This window comes from Anthonomus grandis, chromosome 18 (genome assembly GCF_022605725.1).
Source record: "Anthonomus grandis grandis chromosome 18, icAntGran1.3, whole genome shotgun sequence".
Taxonomy (NCBI): domain Eukaryota; kingdom Metazoa; phylum Arthropoda; class Insecta; order Coleoptera; family Curculionidae; genus Anthonomus; species Anthonomus grandis.
In genome coordinates this window covers 11522358-11548845 of record NC_065563.1, presented here as the reverse complement: position 1 = coordinate 11548845, position 26488 = coordinate 11522358, and the positions used below count along the sequence as shown (strand labels likewise).

The following is a 26488-nucleotide window of genomic DNA, read 5'->3' as shown; positions in this document are numbered from 1 at the left end:
CATGCAGTTTCTCCTATAGGCCGAATAGTACTTCTAAATACATGTTCCCTCATGTAAATAATTATGGTAATGCACATGACAGGATGACTATGAGATTCCTTCTTAGATAACGATACACCATAGGCGCAAGAATGTGAGCGAGCGAGACAGAGAGAGAGTTCCTAAGGTCAATGTTCCAATAATAATAATTCTCATTATTTTACCTGGTTCTGGTAAATTTTCCCGAAATAAATATGTGCGGTTATGTCACCGCACATGTCCGCAAATAAACCCCTCGGCACAGTCGGAACGTCTGAGAAGCAAAAAATAATGGGCACTACACGTAAACCGAGAATAATGGCGTGTAGTCATGCTGTTGTTCAATTCTCGCGTCGGTTTATGGTTTTTGCAACAATAAATTAATATACTTTAGGATAACCATATTGTTTTATCTTTTCAAGGTTCTTTTTTAAGTTGGCAACCCAATGGTGACATTTGACAGACGGGTCAATGTAATAAATGTCATTTGTCATGTGAGGAAACTCGTTTGATATGACAAGTAGGTCATTTCGAGTTTTGGTGAGAAACATTGGCAATGAACTGTAATAATTTATCCTCAAATAAAATAAATCAACTATTTATTAAGTTCGTGGAAGACCATACTGTTTATCTTTCCAAGGTTTTTTTTTAAGTTGGCAACCCAATGTTGACATTTGACAGACGGGTCAATGTAATAACTGTCATTTGTCATGTGAGGCGTGGCCGTTGCGGAGAGCAAGTAAGGCACACTCACAGTTTACTTTAATTGTTTAATCAAAAAAACTAAACTACAAATAAACACGTTTTTGAACTTAAATCTGGGGCGCATGTTTACTGTATCCTGAAACCCTTTGATATGACGAGCATGACAGTTAGGAAGCCGTCATTTCGATACTTCTCCTCAAAACATATAGAAAAAATAAAATGAACCAACATAAGATTGGTTCTTGGAGGCGGATCACTCGATGCATGTTAACATAACAATTATGACCGTATCTCTCGTTCGCATCTGCAATAACATGCTTGAGGGCCCCCTCGACCAACAAGAAAAAGAATTCGAAAGCCTACTCGGCGGGGCCGCTCTAATCGACCAATCTAAATGGCTTCATGACTCGAAGAATAAATCGACGACAACGGGGACTCTCCTGAAAAATGTGGGAACAAGAAAAAATGCACTTAACACGCGTTATTATAAATTAAATTATTGTCGGAAGTGTCATTCATCGATCGATTAATGGCAGCACTTCCTATACGCGAGACATAACGGTTTCATTGTCTACAAAAGAAGTTAATTATGCTCATATAAGTATAATATTTCAACACAGTCAAACCTCAACATCAGAGATCCCCCCATAAACTTGGAGCAATAAATAAATCCCAATTGGAATTACTCTGAATTTATAAGGCAACTGGAGCAAAAAGGAAATTAGCCGGTAAATCACTCGTTTCCATGGTTTAACACCCAATTACCAACCCTCGCCGGTAAAAAGGGCGCGTTCGCCTGGAAACCCTCCTGTTGCTCCCCTGCAATTACCTCGGGAGTAGCTGAGAGAGGAGTGTGGCAATATATCATTTTTCTTATAACAAGTTGTAATTTAAATTTATTTAAGTGGCTTAAGTGGATTATCGAGAATCCAGAGTGTCTGATAAGGAATGAATAAACAGTCAATATTTTCAATTAAGCATAATAAAACATCATTTTTCTTGTCATTTCAATAAATGATTGTCTTCGATATTTATTGAGCAAATAGGTATGGAGGAGTCTAATTATATAACTTTAACTAGCATCAATTGGTTCATCATGATTTTATATAGGTCCGTGTGTGACTAAACGAGGAACTGCTCGGGCAAATTAAATGGAGAAATTTCACAGTTTGTACTATATTTACTCATATAGTAAAATTTACTGACAGGGAGTCTATATTTGCTTGCAGAGATAAGAAAATAGGTAAAGTTGACTTTAGCATTAAATTAAGTTTTATATATTATGTAATTACAAATCTATGTGATGCGTTATGTGTCAACACAAGGAAATATTAAAAATATCAATACAATAGTATGGGTAAATACATATGTATGTTCTTTTCAAGTGAAACAATGTTCGAGTTTCCGAGAACTGCATCACCAATTGCAGTCAATATCCTGTCTATAATGGTAATTACAGGGCCAAGTCCATATTTCACAACCTTTCACCGAAGCATTTGAAAGAATAATTTTATTTTTAATGCATCTAAATTGGCACATCTAATTATACTGTATTAAAATCTGTAATAAATGCTTTAAGTAATAATCGTCGAAAAAGTCGTTTTCGACGTCCGTTTTTGAGGCCAAAAATGAGCATCAAAAATGCCATATCTCGGCTATCGTAAGAGCTACCACCTTGCGGATGGTCTCGTTGGATTCAGAACGACGCAACTAAGACAAAACCGTTGGAATTTTCCCGATAGCTCCAATAGAAGCCGAGATATCGACCTTCAAAGTTTGGAATTTTTCATTTTTCGGGTATACCCCCCCGTATCGAATTTTTTCAGCAAAAATTGATTTTTTTCGAAATCAAACTAAGTATACCAGCGTCTTATTTGGGTCACCTAGATTACGAAAACACCGGGTTATGACAGGATCCGAGCAGAACTAAGAGAATGAGAGCACTTTGAAAATCGTGAAAAAGTCGTTTTCGACGTCCGTTTTTGAGGCCAAAAATGGGCATCAAAAATGCCATATCTCAGCTATTAGAAAAGCTACGACCTTGCGGATGGTCTCGTTGGATTCAGAACGACGCAACTAAGACAAAACCGTTGGAATTTTCCCGATAGCTCCCATAGAAGCCGAGATATCGACCTTCAAAGTTTGGAATTTTTCATTTTTCGGGTATACCCCCCCGTATGGAATTTTTTCACCAAAAATTGATTTTTTTCGAAATCAAACTAAGTATACCAGCGTCTTATTTGGGTCACCTAGATTACGAAAACACCGGGTTATAACAGGATCCGAGCAAAACTAAGGGAATGAGAGCACTTTGAAAATCCCGAAAAAGTCGTTTTCGACGTCCGTTTTTGAGGCCAAAAATGGGCATCAAAAATGCCATATCTCAGCTATCGTAAGAGCTACGACCTTGCGGATGGTCTCGTTGGATTTAGAATGACGAAACTAAGAAAAAACTGTTGGAATTTTCCCGATAGCTCCAATAGAGGCCGAGATATCGACCTTCAAAGTTTGGAATTTTTCATTTTTCGGGTATACCCCCCCGTATCGAATTTTTTCACCAAAAATTGATTTTTTTCGAAATCAAACTAAGTATACCAGCGTCTTATTTGAGTCATCTAGATTACGAAAACACCGGGTTATGACAGGATCCGAGCAGAACTAAGGGAATGAGAGCACTTTGAAAATCGTGAAAAAGTCGTTTTCGACGTCCGTTTTTGAGGCCAAAAATGGGCATCAAAAATGCCATATCTCAGCTATCGTAAGAGCTACGACCTTGCGGATGGTCTCGTTGGATTTAGAATGACGAAACTAAGAAAAAACTGTTGGAATTTTCCCGATAGCTCCAATAGAGGCCGAGATATCGACCTTCAAAGTTTGGAATTTTTCATTTTTCGGGTATACCCCCCCGTATCGAATTTTTTCACCAAAAATTGATCATTTTCGAAATCAAACTAAGTATACCAGCGTCTTATTTGAGTCATCTAGATTACGAAAACACCGGGTTATGACAGGATCCGAGCAGAACTAAGGGAATGAGAGCACTTTGAAAATCGTGAAAAAGTCGTTTTCGACGTCCGTTTTTGAGGCCAAAAATGGGCATCAAAAATGCCATATCTCAGCTATCGTAAGAGCTACGACCTTGCGGATGGTCTCGTTGGATTTAGAATGACGAAACTAAGAAAAAACTGTTGGAATTTTCCCGATAGCTCCAATAGAGGCCGAGATATCGACCTTCAAAGTTTGGAATTTTTCATTTTTCGGGTATACCCCCCCGTATCGAATTTTTTCACCAAAAATTGATTTTTTTCGAAATCAAACTAAGTATACCAGCGTCTTATTTGAGTCATCTAGATTACGAAAACACCGGGTTATGACAGGATCCGAGCAGAACTAAGGGAATGAGAGCACTTTGAAAATCCCGAAAAAGTCGTTTTCGACGTCCGTTTTTGAGGCCAAAAATGGGCATCAAAAATGCCATATCTCAGCTATCGTAAGAGCTACGACCTTGCGGATGGTCTCGTTGGATTTAGAATGACGAAACTAAGAAAAAACTGTTGGAATTTTCCCGATAGCTCCAATAGAGGCCGAGATATCGACCTTCAAAGTTTGGAATTTTTCATTTTTCGGGTATACCCCCCCGTATGGAATTTTTTCACCAAAAATTGATTTTTTTCGAAATCAAACTAAGTATACCAGCGTCTTATTTGGGTCACCTAGATTACGAAAACACCGGGTTATGACAGGATCCGAGCAGAACTAAGGGAATGAGAGCACTTTGAAAATCCTGAAAAAGTCGTTTTCGACGTCCGTTTTTGAGGCCAAAAATGGGCATCAAAAATGCCATATCTCGGCTATCGTAAGAGCTACGACCTTGCGGATGGTCTCGTTGGATTCAGAACGACGAAACTAAGACAAAACCGTTGGAATTTTCCCGATAGCTCTAATAGAAGCCGAGATATCGACCTTTAAAGTTTGGAATTTTTCATTTTTCGGGTATACCCCCCCGTATCGATTTTTTTCACTAAAAATTGATTTTTTTCGAAATCAAACTAAGTATACCAGCGTCTTATTTGGGTCACCTAGATTACGAAAACACCGGGTTATAACAAGATCCGAGCAGAACTAAGGGAATGAGAGCACTTTGAAAATCCTGAAAAAGTCGTTTCCGACGTCCGTTTTTGAGGCCAAAAATGGGCATGAAAAATGCCATATCTCAGCTATTAGAAAAGCTACGACCTTGCGGATGATCTCGTTGGATTCAGAACGACGAAACTAAGACAAAACCGTTGGATTTTCCCGATAGCTCCAATAGAAGCCGAGATATCGACCTTCAAAATTTGGAATTTCTCATTTAAAAAATTGATTTTTTTTTAAATCAAACTAAGTATACCTGAATCGACTATCGACTCTGAATTGTGTCCAAAAACATTCAGAGTGCTCAGATCTGACAGACAGCTGGATAGAGTGGCCGCTACTCGTGGTGGTGGCTGCTTGGTCGCAGCTTCTCACAACATCTACCTAGAGAGGGTTAACTTGGAAGACATCTTTAACTCCACACCACTTATAGATATTTCAGGTTGTAAACTCACTAATGGTTATTTTGTATTTTATTTATTTGTAATCTATGTCCCTCCTTGCACAACCGAGAGAGACTTTGAGACCTTGTGTGAAACAATTATGTCACTGGATCTGGTCCACACAAAACGGCGTTATGATTGTTGGAGATTTTAATGTTCCGTCTTATCAGACAACCGAAGCTAGCAGTGTCAAGTGCAAGCTTTTGAATAACCTATGCGAAATCCTTGGTCTTAAGCAGTTTAACAATATTCCAAATGTTAATAATAAATAGGCTTCTTCACTTGGTTTTTTTCAAATTTCGACGTCATCAGTGTCATCAAAAGTATATCACCGCTTATTTCATCATCCTGCTTTGACAATTTCTTTTAAATCGGCTTCCCCTCATAAATATATTCCTTCTATATAAGTTCAAATAATTTACAGCAGTATAACTTCAGAAAAGCAGACTTTCCACTCATGTATATAATTTGTTGCTTGATGCAGACTGGTTGTCTGTCTTGCAGTCTTCTGACAAGTTGACAGCGCTTGCAAGGAACTTTACAAAAAGACTTGATTCAGCTTTTGCTGCTTCAGCACCTTTAAAACAACGAAGACGACGGCGATTTCCAGTATGGTTTTCAAAACAAGAAGGAAAAAGCATATCCTGATTATAGATCCTCTTCAACTGCATTTAATCTTTCCGCAGATACAACAGGCTTTGTCAGACCGTTAAATCTCAAGCCTGTGAGGCCTATAACTCATTTGTGACCCAAGCCGAGGAGAACATTGTCACTGATCCCTCATCGTTTTGGTCTTTTGTTAGCGCTAAGAAAGGTCACTCTTCACTTCCGTCTATCATGTGCGATGCCAATGGTAATTCTTTTTAAGGAACAGAAAATATTGTGGCAGCTTTTGCCAAACTTTTTCAGAATGCCTATATAAAGATCCAATCAACCTCGCAGAAACATATCCTCCTTCTAATTCCTCAGACCTCATTGACATTCTTCCATCAATTACCACTGAGGAAATTATTGCTGCTATAGTCGGAGGATAAAAAACAAGTTGACAGTGTCCAGATGGTGTTCCCTGAGCTGCACATATTCTAGTCTGTCTATATTTAGGGAACCAAACCATTGCTGCATAAAGTAATTTAGACCTAACTAGGCCTATTATACAAATTAACGAGACTGTGCAATCTTTCAAATTCTCTCTTGTTGATCCGATTATGAAACCAAGGGTTTTCTAGGAAGATTTAACAACTTCATTGATGTGTTTGTTGAATGTCACTTTGTTATCAACTATGACCCTAAGATCCCTCATAGAGTCTAGGGTGGTAGTATTACTTAACCTATAAGTGTGCTTAATTTCATTGTGAATATTTGAGACTGACATACACTTGCACTTTTCAATATTCAGAGGTAGTTTATTGTACACCAGTGTGCTAAAATGTGCATCTACGGTACTAGTGATATCATTGACAAATATAGAAACAATTAATGGGGCTTCCTTGGGGGGCACTACTTACTGTGGGATAACAATATATTTGTTCATAGGAATAGAATCTGAAAATATGGAGGCTACGAACCTCTGCATAAGGGTATGAATTTGTCAGTGCTGGGTATTAGAATAAATGTACAAATAGTGGAACCTGTTATAATGTGAAAAGACTGCTACATCATTTTGGCAGATAGATTTAGTTAGATGTTTTCTATTCTTATATTATAGGATACATATACACAATTTGGTAACTGAGAGTTCATAATTATGTCAATGTAGTTATCAATAGTAAGGAGTTTCGATCAACAAATAGACTAGAGTAGACCCCTATTATAGCCGTCTTATTAATTTTAAATTATTGCAAAGTCAGAGATACTTAAAGTCGACAAGACCCATAGTATCAAAATTCTTGAGAACTGCACCAATTTCAAGTCAATATCCTGTCTATAATGGTAATTAGGGGGTCAAGTCCATATTTTACAACCTTTCATCAAAGTATTCGAAAGCATAATTTGTATTTTTATTGCTGAGACGATCTAAATTGGCACATCTAATTACTGTATTTACATTTTTACTATTAAAGTCTGTGATAAACATGTTGACTAATAAATTACTGGAGTTCTCATGGACAATATGAGTAGGTACCTACTTGAAACTAAAAATAACTTTTAGATGCACCAATTCCCAAGCATGACTTAACAACTAATTAAGTGCCCAAAAAAGACTTACCAGCAACGGTGTATCTATCCATATAATTAATTAAATTTACGTAACATAGTACCATGACGGAGACCCATTCGGTCCATTTGACGTCGGCCCAGGACCTCTCGTGTTCGCCCCCCGTCTCCTCCGCACTTTCCCGCACCAGTTCCGCCTGCGAATTGTTCTGTTCCATGATGTTATTGAAACTTTTCAACACGAAGCTTTTCTCGATTTTCTCTGAAGGCATCGTGTCGGTCGCGGGGTCCCTTCGCACGCGCGACTAAAACCACAGCCGGCCGAATGACGGGATTTTGAAATTCTTTCCATGTTGGCGCTATTTCGAGTGCGCGTGTGCCGTATTATCACCTGATGAATGACCGGCGAGCGAGCGACTTTTCTGCCGGTTGGTGGGGCCCCCGCTCCTCCGCTCTCCACTCCTCGTTTGTTGTGACGTTTACGCGACGACGATGGTGCAATACGGTTTATTTTTAGCGATTGCACGTACGGCAAAATCGATTTAATTTTACCTGATTAATTCGGTGGTTGGTTTTCAGAAGGATTTTGGGATAAATAAAGTTTGTGGGCTGCGGTTTTCCACGAAAAAGATGTTGATAACTCGATAAAAATTGCGAATCACTCCCCTTGTTTATGTGTCACATTAACTGACAAATGTCACTGTCATCTGTGACTGACGTTACTTTCTGTCAGTGCTGCCAGATTGGGTGTTTTACCACTAAATCTAGGGAGTTTTCAATACGTCAGTGGGATTTTTAGGGTGATAAAATATTTAATTGAAATTTTGGAGGGATAAATATAGTTATTTAAAAAAAAAATAAATATAATAAGTTTTGTGATACTTTTTGAAAATTTTATAGGTAATAATCTAGCGATAAAAATTAACCGGATCTCTCTTTTCATCGCGTTGTTACTATATCTTTTGTCCTTGTCTTGGTTCATAAATTTCCTTCGAGCCAAAAAGACTGATGTACTCAGGTCATAGGTATATTAGTAGTTTATTATCTATGACTCAGATGCACATATGCAAGCAAAAAGTCTTGCTCTTAAAGTCTTGTTCATATTCAACCGTATGACCTATAAACCTCAAAATTTCATACTATAATAATTTAATGGAATTTTTCTTTAAAGTCCCTTTTAGTGGGAAGCTGAAGACCATCCAGTGGGAAAGAGATATGGCAACACTGCTGTGACTAATATTTGCCAAGCTTGCCAATAATAAAAGCAAAAAAAAACTGAAATCTTAATTCTAGTTTTCATTTTTATAAACACTAGATTCGTGGAATTTTCAATTTATTTTCCACACTAGACTGGCAACATTGTTTTCTTATGTTGCTACATACCGTACTTTGACATTGATTGACAGCTGTCGCCAATATTTTTGTGCACTAATTCAAATTTTCGTATTCCAATTGATTGCACCATTTAAATGTTTACATTCCGTTTGAAAACTAGTGCACTTTCATTATAGAAAATGCTATTAGTTAGAAAAAAATGTAGTTTACCCCGTAGAAATTACAAATCACTTCCCTTGTTTATGTGTCACGTTGATAACTGTCATAAGTCATCTGTCAGTGTCACTAGCATTCGCCAATAACAAACGCAAAGAAATCAAAATACTAACTCTAGAGTCTAATTTGCCTTTCACAAACAACTAGCTCCACATTTCTAGTATCTTTAGCTACTTTTTCTCCATAAACTACTATTCCAATATATTCTGGCTCTGTTGCTACGTACTGTACTTTGACAGGTGTCACTGTCACAGATGTTTACGTTTGCTCCATGTTTTTTTTCTCCATGTATTTTCCAAAAATTCCCTAATAGACTGATGTGGCCTAAACTCAAAGAAAAACCGATAGTAGTTCTTCAATAAACTTAGCTGAATTAAGTGCGTTATGTCTTGATTGTAATTTGAAACCATTCCGGGCAATAGTGAAATAATGGCTTATCAGACTTTGAGAAATGAATATCTTAATACACCGCCTATCACTAGGGCTTATACTACCGCTTGTGTGTTAACTACTTTGGCCGTGGTAAGTACGTGCAGATATAACAGGCTTTAGAATAAATAGTAACGTTTGATTTCGTTGTTTTTAGCAATTGGAGTTAGCATCACCATTTCAGTTATATTTTAACCCAATACTAATATGCAAAGGCCAAGTATGGAGGCTAGTGACCACATTCCTTTTTTTCGGATCGTTTGGGTTCAATTTCCTTTTTACAATGATATTTACATACAGGTATTGTAGGATGCTCGAGGAGGGCTCCTTCCGGAACAGATCATCGGAGTTTTTAATGATGTTCTTGTTCGGAGCTTTATCCATGATTGTATCCTTTGCAATATGAAATATTGATATTTTTAAAGACTTAATAATAGTGTTTTCCTTATATGGTTTTAATAGCTAATTGCCTTCTTTGTAAATTTACTTTTCTTAGGACAAGCCTTTACAATAATGTTGGTTTATGTGTGGTCCAGGAGGAATTTATTTGTTAGGATGAACTTTTTCGGATTACTAAACTTCCAGGTAGGAACTCAATCTAGGATCCAAAAAAATGAATTTAATATTAATTCCCTTAGGCCCCATATTTGCCATGGGTCCTAGTGGCATTTTCTGTATTACTGGGAAATGCCGTTTATGTAGACTTAATGGGAATCGCTGTGGGTCACATTTATTACTTCTTGGAGGATGTATTTCCGAACCAAAGGGGCGGATTTAAAATCATCAAAACTCCTGCCTTTCTGTAAGACAGTTTTTTTATTTTATAGCGAATATATTTTCAATATAAATCGTTTTTAGGAAAAGATTGTTCGATGAAATACCTGATGACCCAAACTATGAAAGATTACCCGAGGATAACCCGGGCGGCTTCGACTGGGGGGCCAGAAACGGGGACAATTTACCAAACGAGCCCCAAAACCCAGAAAACAATCAGTGATAGATAGTGTTTTTAATATATTTTATTATTTCCTAAATATGTTTGTTTATATAATTATTAATAAATTGTTTTAAAAGCCTATAAGTTCATGTTAGTGAGAAATTTCCCTAGGCACCAAGCGAGAGTGAGAGAGAGAGAACACGTAACGAAAAAATTATATGCACTAGCCTCTTGTTTCACGTAAGCCTCTTGGTTCATCTCACTCACTTTTAATAGGATAGAAAAGGAAACCAACCCCTACTATTTGCCTTAAAACAAAAAGAGACCCATGTGAGGAAAAAGGATAGATGCGTTTTGACAACACGTGTTATAATCCTAACCTCACTATTGCTTGCAAGTTCTATTTGTATTTATTTTAATTAAATTGTTTTAGGGGCCCAATGGAGCACCCCACTTTAAAAAACATCACGAATCCAAATTTCGGAAAACCCCCGGAGAGTCAGAACGAGGTATATTCAAATGAGACACCCGTTTGTTGTTTTTAAAATTGTTGTTTTCTTGTAGTTTCTAAAGAGAAATGGGGCCCCCCACGTAACCAGTTTCAACTACATGGTGGACCAGGGCCTAAATAAGGCAATCGAAAACCTCACCCCCGTAGAATTCGAGGTGAACGAGCGTAGAATCAAGTTGGAAATAATAGGGTTTGAGTTGGGCCAGCCGCAGGTGCCTTTTGGCACTGTTGGCGTAAGGAATAACTTAATTTTCCCCACGGAGTGTAGGCAAAGAAATGCTACTTATGGCGGGAAATTTCTTGTGGAGGTCAATTGGTACATTGACGGACAGATTCAGCAACCTTTTGCCAAAGATTTGGGAAATATACCCATTATGGTGAAGGTAAGCTAAGAAGAAGTTTTAGGTTAAACTGCTGCTGTTAATGGTGTTTTTAGTCAAACAGATGTAATTTAGCTAACCTGAGCCCTGCAAATTTAGTGAAATGTGGCGAACATGAGCAAGAATGGGGCGGGTATTTCGTGGTGAGTGGCCTAGAGAAATTGGTTCGTATGCTTTTAATGACCAGAAGAAATTACCCCATAGCGATTAAAAGGTCAGGATGGAAGATGAGAGGGTCATTGTTTTCCGATGTCGGGGTTTCTATAAGGTGTGTCATGGAGGATCAAACTGCAACCGTGAGTAAAACCTTGAAATTAAAATTGCTTTTAAACTGGATTTATTTATTGCTTTTAGACAAACGTTTTGCACTTTGTGACCGATGGGAGTGCAAAGTTTATGTTCAGCTATCAAAAAATGTTGTACTATGTTCCCTTATGTTTATTGTTGAAGTGTTTATGCGACTATACTGATCAGTATATTTATCAGAAACTGATTGAGGGATGCGAGGAGGACTTGTACTATGTAGAGTAAGTTAGATATTTCTGTTATTATTAATAGTTAATGGTTAATATGGGGTTTTAGCTGCTGCCAAAACATGCTTAGGGCCATTCATTTGGAAAACCTGCACACACATGAGGAGTGTAAGTCTTATTTGGGGCAAATGTTTAGGGTGAAATTCTACGAGTGCCCCGAGTGGTTTACGGACCTCGAAGTGGCCGATTTTATGCTTAAGAAGTGTATTCTGTTCCATTTAAGTTCAAACGAAGACAAATTCAATTTGCTAGTGTTTATGGCTAAAAAGCTGTTTAATTTTGCCCAAGACAAGTGCAAAGTCGAGGGGGCGGACGCGGTAATGATGCAAGAAGTACTACAAGGTACCAACGAATACACAATCCAAAAAATGTGTGTTGCATAATACATTTTTTCCAGGGGGGCACTTGTACTTGCAAATAATCAAAGAAAAAATGCAAAGTTGGCTGACCAACTTGAGGTTAAGCGTCCAGCAACTAGCAAGAGGGAACAAATTCAGTTTTTCCCAAGCGGACATTCTGAGGGCGGCCAAAATGTCCGGGGGCATCGAGACCAGCCTGAGACTGTTCCTCGCTACCGGGAATATCAGGAGCATTAGCGGACTGGGCCTCATGCAGGACAAGGGATTGTGCATTATCGCCGAAAATATCAATCGGATGCGGTACATGTCGCATTTTAGGGCTGTACACAGGCAAGAACAACATTTTATATTGCTTTATATTTTATAGATATTTGTTTCTTGCCCTCTAAGTTTATGAAGTCGTTTTTCATTCTTTCCTAGGGGTTTGAGGTTAATGAGGTTATGGTTTCTGTTTTTTAGGCCTTACCAGGTATCTTGACTATACTGTGTTGATTGATTTAATATTTAAAACGTTTATGTGGGTCAAAAATTGACTGAGGTGGGTTCGATTTTACACCCATTTTCGCCAAAACAATATTTACCTTGTAAGGGATAATTTGGAAACACTTACCGGCATTTTAATAGGATTTTCACGCAAAGTAGGGGCATTTCTTGCCGATCATTTTGATATATGAACGCCCCTTTTAGCTCCAAGGGTTCTTGAGTTATAGGCGATTGTGTGACTCAAGGTCCTTGACCCAGAACAATTTAGGGAACCAGATGTTTTTTAAATATAAATTTTTTCAGTAGTTGTTGACATTTTGGGGTATAATTCAAAAACTTCTCACAATAAATCTATTATTCTTTTACACCAGTATAAAGGAGTCTTTGAGGATTGTTTTAATGTAAAAATGGTTTATCTGTCTCAAAAAATGGCTCAGATATAAGCGTTTCGGTTGGGTTTGATTTTACACCCATTTTCGCCAAATAAATAATTATGTCTTAAAGGATAATTTGGAAATTCTTACAGGCATTTAAATAAGGGTTTCACACAAAGTTGAGCCATTTTTTGACGATCATTTCCATATACAAACGCCCCTTGTAGCTGCAACGGTTCTTCAATTAAAGTCGACTTTGTGAGCCAAGGGTGATTTGTGAAATGAAGAACTCTTTTTTGATTATTCCCTGACATTTTGGGGTATAACTCAAAAACTGCTTGAGATAAATTAACGATTCTTTTAAGCCGATGTAGTGGACACTTCAAGGATTGAGTCGAGGTATAAAAGGCCTTTGTGAGTCAAAAATTTGCTGAGATAGGGAAGTTTTAGTTGGGTTAGGTTTTACACCCATTTTCAGCAAATAAATATCTATGTCTTAAAGGATAATTTGGAAATTCTTACAGGCATTTCAATGGGAGTTTCACACCACGTTGAGGCATTTCTTGCCGATCATTTTCATATATAAACGTCCCTTGTACCTCCAAGGGCTCTTGAGTTATAGGCGATTGAACAATTTAGGGAACCACATTTTTTTTTAAATATATATTTTTCGGTTTTTATTGACATTTTGGGGTATAATTCAAAAACTTCTTATGATAAATCTATGATTCTTTTACACCAGTATAGAGAAGTCTTTGAGGATTGTTTTAATATAAAAATGGTTTATCTGTCTCAAAAAATGGCTCAGATATAAGCGTTTCGGTTGGGTTTGATTTTACACCCATTTTCACCAAATAAATAATTATATCTTAAAGGGTAATTTGGAAATTCTTACAGGCATTTAAATAAGGGTTTCGCACAAAGTTGAGCCATTTTTTGACGATCATTTTCATATATAAACGCCCCTTGTAGCTCCAACGGTTCTTCAGTTAAAGTCGATTTTGTGAGCCAAGGGTGATTTGCGAAATGATTATTCCCTGAGATTTTGGGGTATAACTCAAAAACTGCTTCAGACAAATTAATTATTACTTTATGCCAATGTTGTGGACACCTCAAGGATTGAGTCGAGGTATAAAAAGCCTTTGTGAGTCAAAAATTGGCTGAGATAGAGAAGTTTTAGTTGGGTTAGGTTTTACACCCATTTTCACCAAATAAATAATTATGTCTGAAAGGGTAATTTGGAAATTCTTACAGGCATTTTAATGGGAGTTTCACACAACGTTGAGGCATTTCTTGCCGATCATTTTCATATATAAACGCCCCTTGTAGCTCCAACGGTTCTTCAGTTAGAGTCGATTTTCATGACTGAGATCAATTTTTGAAATTATGAATAATTTTTGGCATTTTGAAGTATAACTCAAAAACTGCTTAAGATAAGTAAATTATTCTTTAATGCTAACATAATGGATACTTTAAGAATTCTTTTGAGGTATGAAAGCTGTTTGTGAGTAAAAAGTTGGCTGAGATAGAGAAGTTTTGGTTGACTTCGGTTTTGACAACCATTTTCTCTAAAAAAAAAATTTTGTTTTTTTTACGATAATTTAAAGATTCTTCAAGGGATTTAAATGAGGGTTTCGCACAAAGTTGAGCCATTTTTTGACGATCATTTTCATATATAAACGCCCCTTGTAGCTCCAACGGTTCTTAAGTTAAAGTCGATTTTGTGAGCCAAGACTGATTTGCGAAATGAAGAACTCTTTTTTGATTACTCCCTGACATTTTGGGGTATAACTCAAAAACTGCTTGAGATAAATTAACTATTCTTTTAAGCCGATGTAGTGGACACTTCAAGGATTGAGTCGAGGTATAAAAGGCCTTTGTGAGTCAAAAATTGGCTGAGATAGAGAAGTTTTAGTTGGGTTAGGTTTTACACCCATTTTCAGCAAATAAATATCTATGTCTTAAAGGATAATTTGGAAATTCTTACAGGCATTTCAATGGGAGTTTCACACCACGTTGAGGCATTTCTTGCCGATCATTTTCATATATAAACGTCCCTTGTACCTCCAAGGGCTCTTGAGTTATAGGCGATTGAACAATTTAGGGAACCACATTTTTTTTTAAATATATATTTTTCGGTTTTTATTGACATTTTGGGGTATAATTCAAAAACTTCTTATGATAAATCTATGATTCTTTTACACCAGTATAGAGAAGTCTTTGAGGATTGTTTTAATATAAAAATGGTTTATCTGTCTCAAAAAATGGCTCAGATATAAGCGTTTCGGTTGGGTTTGATTTTACACCCATTTTCACCAAATAAATAATTATGTCTTAAAGGGTAATTTGGAAATTCTTACAGGCATTTAAATAAGGGTTTCGCACAAAGTTGAGCCATTTTTTGACGATCATTTTCATATATAAACGCCCCTTGTAGCTCCAACGGTTCTTAAGTTAAAGTCGATTTTGTGAGCCAAGACTGACTTGCGAAATGAAGAACTCTTTTTTGATTACTCCCTGACATTTTGGGGTATAACTCAAAAACTGCTTGAGATAAATTAACGATTCTTTTAAGCCGATGTAGTGGACACTTCAAGGATTGAGTCGAGGTATAAAAGGCCTTTGTGAGTCAAAAATTTGCTGAGATAGAGAAGTTTTACGTGGGTTAGGTTTTACACCCATTTTCACCAAATAAATAATTATGTCTTAAAGGGATAATTTGGAAATTCTTACAGGCATTGCAATAGGAGTTTCACACAACGTTGAGGCATTTCTTGCCTATCATTTTCATATATAAACGCCCGTTGTAGCTCCAACGGTTCTTCAGTTAGAGTCGATTTTCATGACTGAGATCAATTTTTGAAATTATGAATAATTTTTGGCATTTTGGGGTATAACTCAAAAACTGCTTGAGATAAATTAACGATTCTTTTAAGCCGATGTAGTGGACACTTCAAGGATTGAGTCGAGGTATAAAAGGCCTTTGTGAGTCAAAAATTGGCTGAGATAGAGAAGTTTTAGTTGGGTTAGGTTTTACACCCATTTTCAGCAAATAAATATCTATGTCTTAAAGGATAATTTGGAAATTCTTACAGGCATTTCAATGGGAGTTTCACACCACGTTGAGGCATTTCTTGCCGATCATTTTCATATATAAACGTCCCTTGTACCTCCAAGGGCTCTTGAGTTATAGGCGATTGAACAATTTAGGGAACCACATTTTTTTTTAAATATATATTTTTCGGTTTTTATTGACATTTTGGGGTATAATTCAAAAACTTCTTATGATAAATCTATGATTCTTTTACACCAGTATAGAGGAGTCTTTGAGGATTGTTTTAATGTAAAAATGGTTTATCTGTCTCAAAAATAGGCTCAGATATAAGCGTTTCGGTTGGGTTTGATTTTACACCCATTTTCGCCAAATAAATAATTATGTCTTAAAGGATAATTTGGAAATTCTTACAGGCATTTAAATAAGGGCTTCGCACAAAGTTGAGCCATTTTTTGACGATCATTTTCATATATAAACGCCCCTTGTAGCTGCAACGGTTCTTCAGTTAAAGTCGATTTTGTGAGCCAAGGGTGATTTGCGAAATGATTATTCCCTGAGATTTTGGGGTATAACTCAAAAACTGCTTCAGACAAATTAATTATTACTTTATGCCAATGTTGTGGACACCTCAAGGATTGAGTCGAGGTATAAAAAGCCTTTGTGAGTCAAAAATTGGCTGAGATAGAGAAGTTTTAGTTGGGTTAGGTTTTACACCCATTTTCACCAAATAAATAATTATGTCTTAAAGGGATAATTTGGAAATTCTTACAGGGATTTCAATGGGAGTTTCACACAACGTTGAGGCATTTCTTGCCGATCATTTTCATATATAAACGCCCGTTGTAGCTCCAAGGGTTCTTCAGTTAGAGTCGATTTTCATGACTGAGATCAATTTTTGAAATTATGAATAATTTTTGGCATTTTGAAGTATAACTCAAAAACTGCTTAAGATAAGTAAATTATTCTTTAATGCTAACATAATGGATACTTTAAGAATTCTTTTAAGGTATGAAAGCTGTTCGTGAGTAAAAAATTGGCTGAGATAGAGAAGTTTTGGTCGAAGTCGGTTTTGACAACCATTTTCTCTAAAAATAAAATTTTGTTTTTTTTACGATAATTTAAAGATTCTTCAAGGGATTTAAATGAGGGTTTCGCACAAAGTTGAGCCATTTTTTGACGATCATTTTCATATATAAACGCCCCTTGTAGCTGCAAAGTCGATTTTGTGAGCCAAAGGTGATTTGCGAAATGAAGAACTCTTTTTTGACTATTCCCTGACATTTTGGGGTATAACTCAAAAACTGCTTGAAATAAATTAACGATTCTTTAATGCCGATGTTGTGGACACTTCAAGGATTGAGTCGAGGTATAAAAGGCCTTTGTGAGTCAAAAATTGGCTGAGATAGAGAAGTTTTAGTTGGGTTAGGTTTTACACCCATTTTCAGCAAATAAATATCTATGTCTTAAAGGATAATTTGGAAATTCTTACAGGCATTTAAATAAGGGTTTCGCCCAAAGTTGAGCCGTTTTTTGACGATCATTTTCATATACAAACGCCCCTTGTAGCTGCAACGGTTCTTCAATTAAAGTCGACTTTGTGAGCCAAGGGTGATTTGTGAAATGAAGAACTCTTTTTTGATTATTCCCTGACATTTTGGGGTATAACTCAAAAACTGCTTGAGATAAATTAACGATTCTTTTAAGCCGATGTAGTGGACACTTCAAGGATTGAGTCGAGGTATAAAAGGCCTTTGTGAGTCAAAAATTGGCTGAGGTAGAGAAGTTTTAGGTGGGTTAGGTTTTACACCCATTTTCAGCAAATAAATATCTATGTCTTAAAGGATAATTTGGAAATTCTTACAGGCATTTCAATGGGAGTTTCACACCACGTTGAGGCATTTCTTGCCGATCATTTTCATATATAAACGTCCCTTGTACCTCCAAGGGCTCTTGAGTTATAGGCGATTGAACAATTTAGGGAACCACATTTTTTTTTAAATATAAATTTTTCGGTTTTTATTGACATTTTGGGGTATAATTTAAAAACTTCTTATGATAAATCTATGATTCTTTTACACCAGTATAGAGGAGTCTTTGAGGATTGTTTTGATATAAAAATGGTTTATATGTCTCAAAAAATGGCTCAGATATAAGCGTTTCGGTTGGGTTTGATTTTACACCCATTTTCCCCAAATAAATAATTATGTCTGAAAGGGTAATTTGGAAATTCTTACAGGCATTTTAATGGGAGTTTCACACAACGTTGAGGCATTTCTTGCCGATCATTTTCATATATAAACGCCCCTTGTAGCTCCAACGGTTCTTCAGTTAGAGTCGATTTTCATGACTGAGATCAATTTTTGAAATTATGAATAATTTTTGGCATTTTGAAGTATAACTCAAAAACTGCTTAAGATAAGTAAATTATTCTTTAATGCTAACATAATGGATACTTTAAGAATTCTTTTAAGGTATGAAAGCTGTTCGTGAGTAAAAAATTGGCTGAGATAGAGAAGTTTTGGTCGAAGTCGGTTTTGACAACCATTTTCTCTAAAAATAAAATTTTGTTTTTTTTACGATAATTTAAAGATTCTTCAAGGGATTTAAATGAGGGTTTCGCACAAAGTTGAGCCATTTTTTGACGATCATTTTCATATATAAACGCCCCTTGTAGCTGCAAAGTCGATTTTGTGAGCCAAAGGTGATTTGCGAAATGAAGAACTCTTTTTTGACTATTCCCTGACATTTTGGGGTATAACTCAAAAACTGCTTGAGATAAATTAACGATTCTTTAATGCCGATGTTGTGGACACTTCAAGGATTGAGTCGAGGTATAAAAGGCCTTTGTGAGTCAAAAATTGGCTGAGATAGAGAAGTTTTAGTTGGGTTAGGTTTTACACCCATTTTCAGCAAATAAATATCTATGTCTTAAAGGATAATTTGGAAATTCTTACAGGCATTTAAATAAGGGTTTCGCCCAAAGTTGAGCCGTTTTTTGACGATCATTTTCATATACAAACGCCCCTTGTAGCTGCAACGGTTCTTCAATTAAAGTCGACTTTGTGAGCCAAGGGTGATTTGTGAAATGAAGAACTCTTTTTTGATTATTCCCTGACATTTTGGGGTATAACTCAAAAACTGCTTGAGATAAATTAACGATTCTTTTAAGCCGATATAGTGGACACTTCAAGGATTGAGTCGAGGTATAAAAGGCCTTTGTGAGTCAAAAATTGGCTGAGGTAGAGAAGTTTTAGGTGGGTTGGGTTTTACACCCATTTTCCCTAAAAAAAAAGGATAATTTTATGCAGTCTTACAGGCATTTCTTGCTGTTCATTTGTCTATATAAACATTGATGTCAACAAGAGACACATACAAGGTATCCTTTTTACAGGTCTCAACAGAAAATTCCTTGCAATTACGCAAAACTTGCATTAGGGACAGTTTCAAATAACGTTTTACACCTTCCAACTGTTTGCAATTAAATCGACAATATTTTCAACTATATTTTAGGGGGGCATTCTTTCAAGAAATGCGTACAACCGAAGCCAGACAACTGCTGCCGGACGCTTGGGGGTTCATTTGCCCCGTACACACCCCCGACGGTTCCCCCTGCGGACTCTTGAACCATCTGACTATGGATTGCGTCATTACCGACGTACCGGATAAAAATAAAGTGGAAAATATCGGTTCGTTGCTAGTCGAAATGGGGATGTACTCGCTGAATCACGCGGGGAAAATGGACTTAAAAAATTGCTACGTTGTACAGCTAGACGGCCGGATTATCGGTAAACTTTTTAAGAGGGAGTTTGTATCTATTTTAATTGGGTAAAATGCCCTTTTTTTTCAGGTTATATTTTACAAAGTCAGGCCTCGAGGATAGTGGACAAGTTACGGATATTAAAGATAAAGGGTAAAGAGGTGCCCGAGACGTTGGAGATCGCCCTGGTGCCTTTTAAGAAGTCCAAGGGGCAGTACCCGGGGATTTTTATGTTCTCGGGACCGGCCCGGATGATGCGACCGTTGATGAATTTGTATTTGAATAAGATCGAACTGGTGGGCACTTTTGAGCAGGTTTACTTGGACATTTGCGTTTGTCCCGAGGAGGCTTACAAAGGTAAGTCGATATTGACATGTTTACCTAAATAATTAGTAAATACTGAATGTTTAATTGCCTAAAGTTTGTTTAGTGTGCCTCCAGCATTCATAAAAATGAATGAATGAATCATCGCTTTATTGTCAAAAAATTTTACAATTTGTAGACGAAGCTGATAACTAAAGTAAAACACAAAAATAAAATAAAACTAATAAAACAAATATACAAATCAATAATTGTATGTGGTCAAAAGTATGAATAAATAAACAAATAAACAAAACACTACATAGCTACTAGCTACATAAAACAGTACATATAAAAATAATAAATCAGTTTGTGTGTGTGAAGCTAAAATTAAGTAATAAAAAAATCGTTTACCGAGTAAAAGGCTCTCTCCAGTAGGAATGATTTTAATGCCTTACGGAAAGTAGGAAAAGATGTGATGGACTTGATGTTCAATGGCAAATTATTGTGCATTTTTTTTGCTTTGTACAATATAGACCTTTTTACCAATTCTGAATGTGGTGTAGGCAGATATAAATCATACTCCGCGTTTTTGAGATGATAATTATGGGATGGCCTATCTGAATTTGATGAAACGTGCTTGCGAATTAGACATAGTCATTTCCAAGTATAAAGGTTTTCGGATTAAATCGCCCGTAAAAGGGGTTTTGAGTGTTTTGTTTCTGACGGTCGTCCGCAGACTTTAAGGGAATTAAATAAATAAATAAATAAAATAAATAAGGTCTTTAATAAGTCAAACAAAGTTACAATTTTTTTTTTTTTTTTAACAAATAATAATATACAAAATAATGTAATTTAAATAGTACAGGAATGGCGAAGTCTAGCAAATAAATGCTATTCTACTTAACCATGTGCATGTACCTATGCTTACTAAAAGTAAGAGAAGAAAAAAAAGAGAATCAATCCCTAAACTGTTAGCCATATTACAAACAAAAACATAACAGAGCCATTCAATACACCACTTCCAGTATCAATGTGAGGGGAGACCCATATACAGTTCTGAACAATCTATGAAGCAGCAGCGAGAAGCGTCTTAAAGATACAAAAAAAAAGAACAAAAATAAATCAGATCATAAATTCACTGGACGATTTTGTGTATCTAAAAGATAATTTTTTACTTTAAATTTAAATTTATTAAAATTGAAAAGTCAAAATTCGTCAGGAAGTGAGTTAATCAAGCTAATTGCATTATAAGAAAAAGATCTAGTATAGAGAGCAGTTCGAAATTGGGGCATTGAAAACTTTAACTTATATCTTATATTGACAGAGTGAGCAGAACATCTTGTTTTAAAAATGGTACGCAAGATATTAAAATTTCGATCTTGATTAGATAAAAGTTTATATGTAAAATTACTTAAGTGATGTTTCCAAATATTATCCATTCTTAACCATTTTAAATCGATTATTTTTTGAGAGATGTGATCGCGTTTTTTAAGATCAAAAATTAGACGAGCGCAAGCATTTTGCATTACTTGAAGCATATTTTTGTGAAGCGAGTCAAGGCATGGAAAATAGATAAGATCACAATAATTAAAATTTGAAAGAACAAGAGATTCGGTTAACATTTTTCTAAGTTTAAAATTTAAAAAGTGTCTATTTGTAAACAGAATCTTTAGCCTCGAGAAAGCCTTACGTCTTAACATCTCTACATGAGAACTAAAACGTAATTGGGAATCAATAATAATACCAAGATTACGGGCTATCTCTACAAAGGGCAGTTTGTTGTTATTTACGCAAATATTCATATTTAATTTGACTATTTCTACCGCGTTCTTGTTACCAAAGACCATAAGGTTTGATTTTTTTTGAATTTAAGTTAAGGTTATGTTCAAACGAGATCTTACTTAGCAATTCTAAGTCTTCATTTAAGTGAGCAGATGCAGCGTTAAGCTCATTGGGATGAAAAGAAATGTAAAGCTGCGTGTCATCAGCATAAGCCATTACATGACAGTTTTTTAAGGACAATAAAATATCAGCAGTGTAAATTATGAAAAGCAAGGGTCATAAAATAGACCCTTGTGGAACACCAGATAAAATATCCAGCTTGCTAGAAGACTCATTATGGTACCGAACTTTTTGATATCTATTGGATAAATATGATTTTATTAAGAATACTGAGTCGGCAGAAAACCCAAAGTATTTTAGCTTAGATATTAAAAGTTTATGGTTAATTGTATCAAATGCTTTGGAATAATCAAGCAGGGCTAGCACTGTGACATTGCTGCGATCCGAATTTCAAAAATGTCATTTGTTACTTTAGTAAGCGCTGTAGATGCACTTAATCCTGCCCTAAATCCACATTGATTATTTGGCAATAAATGTTTAGATAGGAAATAGTCATAAATTTGTTTATACATAATTTTTTCAAAAATTTTAGACGCTGTAGGTAAAATACTTATGATAATTAAAAGCGTAATTATGTAAGTACTTTCAACGAGGAATTTTTGCATGATAGCAAAAATGGGGAAAAAAGTAAAGGTTCATAATTCAGTACGAAGTGAAGTGGCAGTGTTGTGTCTTGAAAATATATGAAACTAAAACAAATCGCTCATTGGCAACTATAGTGGCACAACTCAAAAAGTGAAATATTTGAGTAAAATTGCTTTTTAAATTTCATTGATTTTAATTAGGTATTTATTTGTGTGATACCCAAAGGAATTTGAAGTATAACAGTAATTTCTTGTTAAGTTTTTCAATCATAAATTGAAAGAAAATAATGGTATTTGTTGTTATTATTTTTAAAGGCGACCTTTGTAAGATGTGCCACTGTTTTTGCATACAAATTTTCAACTGAAACAATAATATTGCGGCATATACATGTATGAAGAATAAGCTATTTGGATAAAATAAATAAAACAGCACGATAAGCAAAGCATACCTAGGCTTTATTTATAAAAATATACAAAATAAACTTTTTATTCTCTCCCTATTATAACTAGGCATTTTTATTCGAATGTTAACCCCTCATAGAAGTGACTATGATTCTTATTTATTGCATTTGATCATCGTATTTTTTTTTGGCGATTGGAATAGCTAAAGTGTAAGCTTGTTTGAATTCAAAGTTTGTCAAACCTACTGAACTGGCCGATTTTCTTGTTCGTTTTTCATTAGTAATTTTGACAACTTTGAATTCATCATCCTTAAAAGAGGTTTTATAATAAAAGCAGTTAAATTTTCTTTCTCTACCCTAAGTATTGAAAAATCAGAAATTTTAAAGTTCTCTCCCAAAGTGTTTTTATTAAAAGTAGAACAGGTTTGCTCTGTCTGATTTTTTAAATCCAAAAAGTCTGAATGTGCTAACTCAAACACTTTAAATGGGGTTCCTGTCTTTTTAGCTGTTTGTACTAAGCCTACATACTGTGATGCCGTACAAATGGGGCCAGATTTTAGTGCACGTTTTATATGTTTTTCTATTACCGAGTGAACGTTATCTCCTTTATTTTGGGTGCGTCCAGTTTTTAGATATTTTTGAGTAATGGATTTTATGTTGCATAAAGAAAAGCAGCAATAATAAATTTATTTTTTTGTTGCCCTGCACAGTTATCGGAGTACAAGGTAATTTCCAGTTGATTGCTTTTAGCCATCTCAGCTTTTTCTTTGAGGTACTGTAGTAAACATGTGCCTATCTCAACTGCCCCTCTTTTTCCCTCGGCCTCATGCCACATATAACAATTAACGGATCCTTGTCCTTTTTTTGTTATATCACATACCGTAAAATTATACGTAGATAGTTTCGATCTATAATAAAACGATGATACTTGTCCGTTTGGTGTAAGATTAGCAAAGGGTTTTCCCTTGCCTTCACAATCCAATTTGTAATCCCGATAAAGTTGAGCTACGGTTTTAAACCTTTTCAGAACGGGCTCGGGTATAGTGGCTCTCTATAGTGGGTATAGTAGAAATATTGGAGCGCACACTATTTTTAATCTCTGCAGAAACCCCTTTATGATTAGCATGTTTCCCTCTATTATCGTCTCCTAAAGTACTTAGTAATGCCCAGATTAGCTATAAAAAACTGCTTGCATACTCTTATTTTAGTATCGTCTTTAAGAAAATAAAATGCGTGATGGTCGGTCGTTGTGCCATTACCATCATGGGTATACCTATATTTAGGATTAATCTCTTGTATAAGGGTTGATATATACAGGATGTTTCCTAACTATGGTACGAAACTATACAGGGTGAATCGTTAGGTCGTTTTATGAAAAAAAGGTTCCTATGAACGTATGTCGGGAGTTGTTTTGTATCTGAGATACAGGGCGATGAAGGTTCAAAAAAATAACGGTATTTTAAAAATACTATAACTATATATCCTTAAACCGATTTGGTTGAAATTTGGTGCAGTTATTTGAAGTTATAAGACGCTTATTTAGCTGTAACTAGATTGAAATTATTAGGTCCAGTGGCGTGTCAGTGGGCACCACATGCTTATTGTTGAGAAAAAAACAAGGCCAATAATTGTTTTGTAGCTTTTTATTTATTTTTGTATTTAAGCAACTAAAAATACAACTTTTTCGTATCTTATCTTATTATCTTCATATCTGGCCTTGTTTTCGAGAAAAAAAAATTAAAGTATCTTTAACTCATTCTAAAAATTATCCATGGACGACAACATGAAATAAAAACCAATTAATTCGATAAACAATTTCGACCTTAAAGTACATGAGCAAAATGTCCACCCTCCAATGCACGACTTTTTGGTATCTTGTGTCTCGTTTACTATGATAATAAACATTCAACTTCTACGATTTTTATTATCAGATTTTTGAAATACAACAAAATAACAAATACATTGCTTCTTATGACAAATAATTGGCATAAAGTCCATTCAAGTACCTCCTTTGTACCTACCTGCTTTAGAGATCAGCTGACAGTGATAGAATTGCTATAAGTAAAATTCAGCTGTCAATTAGCAGTGATTCATTACTCCATCATGAATAATTTTACTAACCATGAAATGATAGACATGCACTTTATTTATGGATTAGCAAATGGAAATTACATTTACAACACAATTATTAGCACGACAAATTAGCATCTGCATTAAATGTCCCACAAGTTCCCAACTTAAACTGAGTGCAATCTATAGACCTCCATGGTATTCACCAAATGAGTTCCTAGATAAGCTGGAATCTGTGATAAGTAAATATAGGTCTAATCATATTATTTTAGGTGACTTTAATATTAATCTTTTAGATCAAGACTCTATAATTACTAAAGACTATAAAAATATGGTTGCATTAAATAATTTTTGTTTTGTCAATGAGATTAGTCCTGCCAGCGCCACTCGAGTCTCACAAAGTAGAACAATAATAGATCATCTGATTTGTACTACTAACAAAAAAAATGAATGTGATATTAGTGTAGAAGATACTTCTTTATCTGATCATAGAAAAATTTGTTGAGAAATAAGCGCAAATATAAGGAAATTCAAGCCTGGAATATTTGTTCAACGTCCCGTACTAAATATACAAAAATTTAAACAAAAACTCCAAGATAAGCTAATAGAAGAAAATATAGATTCATTTCAAAATTTAATTAACGTAATTAGCAATTGTAAAATAAAATCAACAATTAATAAAAAAATTAAATGTCGACAAAACAATGATTGGATAACACCAGACTTATTAATTTTAATTAAAGAAAAAGAATTGGCGTATAAGAAATATAAAAAAGCTCCAGAAAATAATAACTTCAAATTAAATTTCACAAGGTTAAAAAATTCACTAAATAATAAAATAAAAGCATTAAAAAATGCGTACTTTAAAAACAAATGGGCCCAAGCAGCACAAAATACAAGAAAACAGTGGGATACAATAAATCTGTTTTTAAATAATAATTCTACTAAAAGCAATATAAACCAAATCGAAATTAATGGTCTATTAGAAAATGATGATAAAAAAATTGCAGACAGTTTGAACAAATATTTTACGGAGGTAGGTGCGACCATAATCGAGGACATGCGGACTGATACAAAAAATATATTAAAACAAGATTTTAAGGAGATTAAATGTGATAATAACATATTTTTTGAGCCGCCAGACAGTAATGAAATAAGCAACATAATATTAAGCCTAAAACGAAATGCGGCTCCGGGCCATGATAAAATTACAATACTTGATCTAACTAATATAAAAGAGTACATATTAAATATACTAGTCATACTTATAAATAATGCATTCAGCATAGGCGAATTTCCTCCTGACCTCAAAATATCTAAAGTATGTCCAATTCATAAATCTGGTCCTAAAACCCAATTAAATAACTACAGGCCTATATCTATAACAAGTGTCTTTTCAAAAATT

General features: G+C 35.3%; 3 protein-coding genes across 6 annotated transcripts in view; 2 read left to right on the top strand and 1 right to left on the bottom strand.

The window, feature by feature from the left end:
- Positions 1-8152, bottom strand: part of LOC126746930 (protein spinster) — a 51726-nt gene extending 43574 nt beyond the window's left edge. For 3 of the 4 annotated variants that reach the window (XM_050455355.1, XM_050455354.1, XM_050455353.1), the window contains exon 1: positions 7507-8152. In XM_050455355.1, the coding sequence (XP_050311312.1) occupies positions 7507-7726 (220 nt within the window). In that variant the 5' untranslated portion in view covers positions 7727-8152. The remainder of the gene's footprint in view (positions 1-7506) is intronic. The other variant, XM_050455356.1, reaches the window with a different exon arrangement.
- Positions 8153-9101: 949 nt separating this feature from the next.
- Positions 9102-10515, top strand: LOC126746807 (derlin-2). The gene is made up of 5 exons (XM_050455201.1): positions 9102-9527; positions 9592-9822; positions 9897-10019; positions 10073-10236; positions 10293-10515. Exons 1-5 carry the CDS (start codon positions 9435-9437, stop codon positions 10429-10431), a joined length of 750 nt encoding a protein of 249 aa, XP_050311158.1. The 5' UTR covers positions 9102-9434; the 3' UTR covers positions 10432-10515.
- A 209-nt stretch (positions 10516-10724) lies between these two features.
- The window catches only part of LOC126746755 (DNA-directed RNA polymerase I subunit RPA2), a 34350-nt gene continuing 18586 nt past the window's right edge, over positions 10725-26488 (top strand). Inside the window, exons 1-8 of the mRNA XM_050455088.1 lie at positions 10725-10880; positions 10936-11265; positions 11319-11558; positions 11617-11789; positions 11845-12137; positions 12193-12484; positions 19577-19851; positions 19914-20180. Of these exons, the coding sequence (XP_050311045.1) occupies positions 10812-10880; positions 10936-11265; positions 11319-11558; positions 11617-11789; positions 11845-12137; positions 12193-12484; positions 19577-19851; positions 19914-20180 (1939 nt within the window). The 5' untranslated portion in view covers positions 10725-10811. The remainder of the gene's footprint in view (positions 10881-10935; positions 11266-11318; positions 11559-11616; positions 11790-11844; positions 12138-12192; positions 12485-19576; positions 19852-19913; positions 20181-26488) is intronic.

Bases quoted from the DNA above. Each gene is read 5' to 3' on its own strand.
- LOC126746807 (XM_050455201.1), top strand. From the start codon at position 9,435: ATGGCTTATCAGACTTTGAGAAATGAATATCTTAATACACCGCCTATC. The intron at 9,528-9,591 runs GTAAGTACGTGC...CGTTGTTTTTAG, and splicing joins TGTTAACTACTTTGGCCGTG to CAATTGGAGTTAGCATCACC. The intron at 9,823-9,896 runs GTATCCTTTGCA...TGGTTTTAATAG, and splicing joins TCGGAGCTTTATCCATGATT to CTAATTGCCTTCTTTGTAAA.